Source organism: Heterocephalus glaber, unplaced genomic scaffold (genome assembly GCF_053883595.1).
Source record: "Heterocephalus glaber isolate CG9 unplaced genomic scaffold, H.glaber_assembly_v1.0 deba00001479, whole genome shotgun sequence".
In the NCBI taxonomy this organism is placed as follows: domain Eukaryota; kingdom Metazoa; phylum Chordata; class Mammalia; order Rodentia; family Bathyergidae; genus Heterocephalus; species Heterocephalus glaber.
In genome coordinates, this window is record NW_028258316.1 from 14,512,462 (window position 1) to 14,518,648 (window position 6,187).

At 36.7% G+C, this 6,187-nt stretch overlaps 1 protein-coding gene across 1 annotated transcript in view; it reads left to right on the forward strand.

Moving 5' to 3' along the window:
* Nucleotides 1–5,788, forward strand: part of Megf9 (multiple EGF like domains 9) — a 91,639-nt gene extending 85,851 nt beyond the window's left edge. The window contains 2 exon segments of the mRNA XM_004849471.3: nt 193–462; nt 2,358–5,788. Of these exon segments, the coding sequence (XP_004849528.2) occupies nt 193–462; nt 2,358–2,809 (722 nt within the window). The 3' untranslated portion in view covers nt 2,810–5,788.
* The last annotated feature ends 399 nt before the right edge of the window (nt 5,789–6,187 follow it).

Sequence of the window (6,187 nt, forward strand, 5' to 3'; positions counted from 1 at the left end):
CAGTAAGCTGGGAAATTAGTATATAAAGGATATATTAGTTTGATTCTGTATGTCTCTTACCATACAGGAGTTGGTAAGAGAAGAGATAGTAGGGAGGGTTTATCAATCTATTTGGGAACAAACAATTATTTTTACATTTTTTATCATAGCTCGAGAATTTACATAATTATTTTGATGTTCTCTCTCTTTTAGAATTGGATGAATTGGAACCTAAATGTGTCCAGTGTAAAGATGGATATACAGGCCAGAACTGCAATAAATGTGAAAATGGCTATTACAATTCTGACAGCATCTGTATACCATGCCAATGTCATGGCCACGTGGACCCAATTAAAACTCCAAAGATTTGTAGGCCTGAGAGTGGTGAGTGTATCAACTGCCTCCATAACACCAGTGGGTTTTGGTGTGAGAACTGCCTAGAAGGTTATGTCCGAGACATCGAGAGACATTGCATCAAGAAAGGTAAAACTTCACCTGTGGTTGTAAATTTAGTATCTAAGCTTAACACTGAAAAAAATTTCAGGACGGCTACCTTTAGCTTTATAAAAACTTTCCAATCCCAGCAGAAGAGTTTCTGGAAATAGATTTTGATAGATATTTGCCTAAAGAGGTTTCCTTTCCTTTCTACTTGTCTCCTGATACTCCAAAGTCAACTCCAGAAATTTGCGGATCAAGACAAAGTCATTACAATAGTGAGACTAAGTGTTCTCAAATTTTTCTTTCATCTATTTTTATTTTTATGTTAATAACTAAAAAGTCCTGTCATTTCTTTTATCTTCTGCTTCCTTTATTCTCATCACTTCCAGTGATCATCAAAGTTCTTTTCAAGTAGGGTCCTATACTCTGGTTAGAAGTTCCAGCTGAAAAAGTGGAGTTAATTCCAACATCTTTCCTGACTTTGAGACTAAGTTGCTCTATGTGTGATGGCAAAAATAATGTTAATATTCTTTTTGATTTTTAAAAGGAAAAGTTACTCAAAGTATTTCTTATAGGGAAGTTCAGTAGGGATTTATAAGAAATTAATGATTATAAATTCAGGATAAGTTATGCATTATATATTCAGAAATTATTAGGTTACAGAGAGATTGATCCATGCATTTCTACAAACCTCTTTTTGATATGCTAACAGGTGCTGAATATTAGGCTGATGTACACTTTTTCTGTGGCAGGTGCCATCTTTCTGCCTTTTTCTTGATGTCCCTATACTGTTGTGATTGAGGCTAAAAGATTCAGATTGAGGAGCTGGGAATTTAGCTCAGTGGTTCCTCTGCCTGCCTCGCAAGCGGAAGGTCCCGAGTTTGATCCCTGGTACCGAAAAAAAAAAAAAAGATTCAGATTGAACCCTATCACTAATACACCCTGCCACTCAATTGTTTTTCCCATTTGGGAGGCATACCTTATTCATACCAAGGAACACTTTGTCCTGTGATTGGACCGTGATGATTTTTGTTAATTATTAGGTAATGTAAAGTTTGCCTCCCTTTAGAATACATTGATCTGGCTGACTGTGGTGATGAATAATAATTTCATTGAGTACCACATGCCAAGCACTGTAAGAATCAACTGTGATAATGCTGTACAGTGAGTGCATTAGCTCATTGAACTCATCATGAGGACATGAGTAGACATTATTATTCTCATTTAACAGATGAAGAACCTGAGTTTTAAAAAGATTGACTTATCTTTAGCAACACAGTTGTGAGTCCAAAGCCTTTGGTTTTCTACTGAGCTGTGCCTTCATTAAAAGTACAAAGTATACTACGTTAACTATAAAATAGCTATAATCCGTACAAAGGAAGAATTACTACATATGGAATTAAAGTAAAGCTGTTTTTTCTCTTGGATGACATCAACTTTGAGCCTTTAAATTGTATTTTTCAAATGTAGCAAAACATACAGTTTTCTGTATATCTCTTTTGAGGAGAAATTTCCCTTTATAAAATGACATAAAACGCCTTGGACTTATTTTAGTTCCAATTATTGCCATCTATCCCTGTCACTCTTAAACATGTGATTTAGAATTTAATAGTGACATATTTACTGCTTTTGAAGGAATTTTTACAACTCCATCCATGAAGGGAGGAGGATGGAAAACTCTAACACTGGAATTTTCTCAAAGATTTTAGTATAGATATTATTCACATTAGTGAACATCCATGGGTATAATAATCTGATTTTCCAGACCCTGATTCTTATCACTATGTATCTTTAAAATTATTTTTAACTTGAATTACCTTAAAGCAGAGTCCTATGTCAACATCCCATATCAACTTCCACTCCCATGTGTATTTCTTTCATTGTTTCTCAAAACTAGATAATTTTGTCTTTTACATTTCATTCTCTGTTTTTATTTTCAGAAGTTATTGTTCCAACACCTGAAGGTTCTACCATTTTGGTTTCCAATGCCTCTTTGACTACATCAGTGCCCACCCCTGTTATAAATAGTACATTTACCCCCACAACCCTGCAGACTATCTTTTCAGTAAGCTCTTCTGAAAACAGCACGTCAGCTTTAGCTGATGTGTCATGGACTCAATTTAACATCATCATTTTGACAGTCATTATCATTGTGGTTGTATTGTTAATGGGATTTGTGGGGGCTGTATACATGTACCGTGAGTACCAAAACCGGAAACTCAATGCCCCTTTTTGGACCATCGAGCTGAAAGAAGACAATATCAGTTTCAGCAGCTACCACGACAGCATTCCCAATGCCGATGTGTCAGGATTGTTGGAAGACGACGGCAATGAAGTGGCTCCCAATGGGCAACTGACCCTGACGACACCCATACATAACTACAAAGCCTAAGGAGCTAGAAGTGTTCTCCTGAATTGCTAAGCCACAGTGCTTTCTAAGACAGCTTTGGCCCCTGGGCCAGACAAAGCCTGGGTAGAGTTTGCTGAGAAAGCAAAGGCAAAAATAGTGCATCTGAAATTTTCAGGTACAAATTTGTCATGTTCTTAGCCTATCTATTGCTCTTAGTTTTCCCATGAAGATCATAAGCATTCACTGTTGTTAAGAACTTGAAGTAAAGTATATTTTTGTACCAAACTACATGGGAGTATGGAAAGGCTGAACCCCATAGTGCTGCCCAAATCCACTTTGACCTCCAAATAGACTACTGGGGAGTGTTCACCTCACCAGCGGTACCAGGATGATGGATGTGGAGGGGAAAGGACTGACTGCTGGAAGACTTCATCTCCATTCCTGAAACACATTCTTTTTTAAAGGAAGGTCAGGGATTATATTCATTTTACTGTACTAAAATGTACACATCATTAAGGAAAAGCTGGTGTCTAGGCTATATCATAATAAACAGTCTTGATTGTTTCTAGAATAAGGGCAGAAAAGTCCCAAGAAGGTCTTTAGAAGGGCTTGATTTTTCCTCTTAGGATTCTTGCTCAGTGATAGGATTAAAGTACAGGATAAAATCACAGTAGAGAGCAGAAGGCAGCATTGGGGGAGCAGGAAGCTGAAGGTCCTCCTCAGGGGCTCAGTGTAAATGATAAATTGTCTAAAAATAAGGCACATTCCTGCCTCTAAAGAAGTAAGGTGTACATAGTTAATGTAGCATATCTGGTCAATGTTGTATTTGTATCTATTTGTAAAAAACATGTCATATTTTATCATCTAGAATTTATTTGTACAGCAGTTAATGGTGTTGTAAAAAGGAAATACAGAGATTGGTTAAAATACTGTAAAATAGATGGCAATATTGCTAGAGCTGGGACTCTGGTGAGCATCCGTCATTTTTAGTCCCTCTTTGGACATTGTTAAAATTTATAAGCAGTTGAATATTTCTAATCCTTTCCTTTCTCAACCTAAAAGTAGAGTTATGTGCTCTTCGATTTACTATAGATTCAAGCAATAGGTTTTGAAGCCAGTAATTATTAAGCTGGGACACAGGCTGCATTCTCCAAAATACTCACTTAATTAGGTACTGGCCACTTGATATTTTACATAAGTTAATATAAAACATATCCTCATTAAAATATTTTTTTCTTGAATGTAAAAGATAGTCTTCCAAAGGACAGACATCTTTGAGCTCCAAAAGAAAAGCCATCATATCACTTGGGATCTCTAGTTTCCATGCCTGTGAAATGTTTATATCTTTCTCATCTCTGCTCCTAACTAGAAAACCTCCTATATTTAAACATAGCCCATCACTCATTTGCCATGAGGTGTATTCCATCTCTCTGCAGTGCTGTAGCTCTTCCACTGTCTTCTTTTTGGCTAGAGGGTAGCTCTGTAGTTGATATATAGTTAGTCCTTGCTTTTACATTCAATTTTCCACCTAAAAGTCAAGTATTCTTGCTCTCATCTATTATATTGACAGAATTGTGGAATAAGCAAGCCTAGAATGGTGGCCAGAAGTCAAATATAGATTATTTATTAAGAGGAACGGCAAACTGTGAAGTGGTTAGCAAAAAGTAAGAACTTCTTACTGGATTAGACCTAGAAATCAAGTTGACCTGTTGGCCCAACTTCCCCAGAGAAGAACCTAGAATTTGTCACCCTCTATAGGAGACCTCTAAGTTGTTCTCAGGGCTTGCATGCTGTTCTAGAGAATGCATAGACAGATAATTTGTTTCTGGTAACCTGAGGGTGCTTGCCCATTGCTCACAAGAGTAGACATTATATTATATTAAAATTATTAGCATTTCTCCTGTCCTTTGTAGTTTACAAGTCACTTTTCAGTATGTATGTTCTTTGTTTCTCATGATAGCCCCCTAAGGAAGTAATTACTCTACCCATATTATAGATGAGAAGACTGAGGCACCGAGGGGCTAAATATGTTCTTCACGGCTGCATGATGTGTGTCATAGGCTCAGAATCAGGACTCCCAACTCTGTAGCACATAAGATTTTAACTATACACCTAGTGTAAAATTTGCCTAGCTATGGGCACAAATGGGCTAGGAGGAATAGTCCCATCTGTGGAACTTTCTGTAGTTTTTGTAACTCCAAGATACAATTCAGGGATAAACAGCTATGAAGAACTTCGTGGAAAGAATACAGGAAGATTAGAATCTGAAGCCAGTATTCATGATAAGAAAACAAGGCTTCCAGTTTGTGTTTTTTTAAAGTGAATCATTCCCCCAAGGAAGGAGGGAAAATTTTCTTCCTTTAGCGGTTGCTGCATAGGCATGTATAGGCCATGCACTGCAGAATTCCAAGGAATTGTGCAAAGTGGCATAGCTGCCTTTCTCCTGGACACCCTACCCCCTGAAAAAAATCAGGATTGAATTGAGGCTGGTGAGGAATAAACATTTGTTAAACAGAAGTTAACCCAATAAAGAAAAGAGGGTTGGAGTCTAAGACCCAAAGTCAAATAGTATTCTGGCCATGTAGAGATTCCTTGAAATAGACCTTAAAGAAATTGCAAAAATTGAATCACAAAGACCATTTACTTTTACATACTAATGAACAGATCCTAGGTCATAGTCTTAGTTTTTTCCAATGGAAGAAAAATTAAGGCCTTAAAACTTGTTTTGAATAATATTCTTTAATGACCCAGGGCTTTGCTTGTGGAAATTATCTTGCTCTGAAATAGAAATCAATCATGAGTTCACCTATCACTGAAATCAAACTAGAAAACTAGTCTGAAAGACTCTGCACAATATTCATTCTTCTAAAATCCCCATGAACTACAGTGTCCAGCAACAGTCCTTTAGAGATCCTACTATTAGAAGAATTTCTGTCTAAGGATTAGAAATGTGTGGTTTTTAAAAATAAGACAATGTGAATCTTACTGAGAAATAAAATACAGTACTGCTGTTAAGTGATACTTTTATCTTCATTAATTTGTTTTAATAAGCCCATAAGCATTTCTGATAGATCCTTTACAAAGTGTTCAGTATGTCTTTGTGGCCCTTACTTCCTCCATTTCTCCACTCTACCTCTAGGGCTTTGTTATTAATGGAATTTCTCCAACTGTAGAGAAAAAATGATAATAAAGCTCCTATGGACCTAGTTTATAATTTTCTCTAGGGATACCTGGATTTTAAGAAAGGAGAACAAAGCAGACATGGGATGGGAAAAGAAAGATTTTTTTTTTGGACAGGATTTATAGAAGTCTCAGATTTTCCCAGGGTAATTGGCCATGAAAACAATACTCACTGACCTACCAGTTTGTTTTTGTCAGCTGAGCGCCTTCAAGACATTAGTCTTCCTTGTGTTGTTGTGG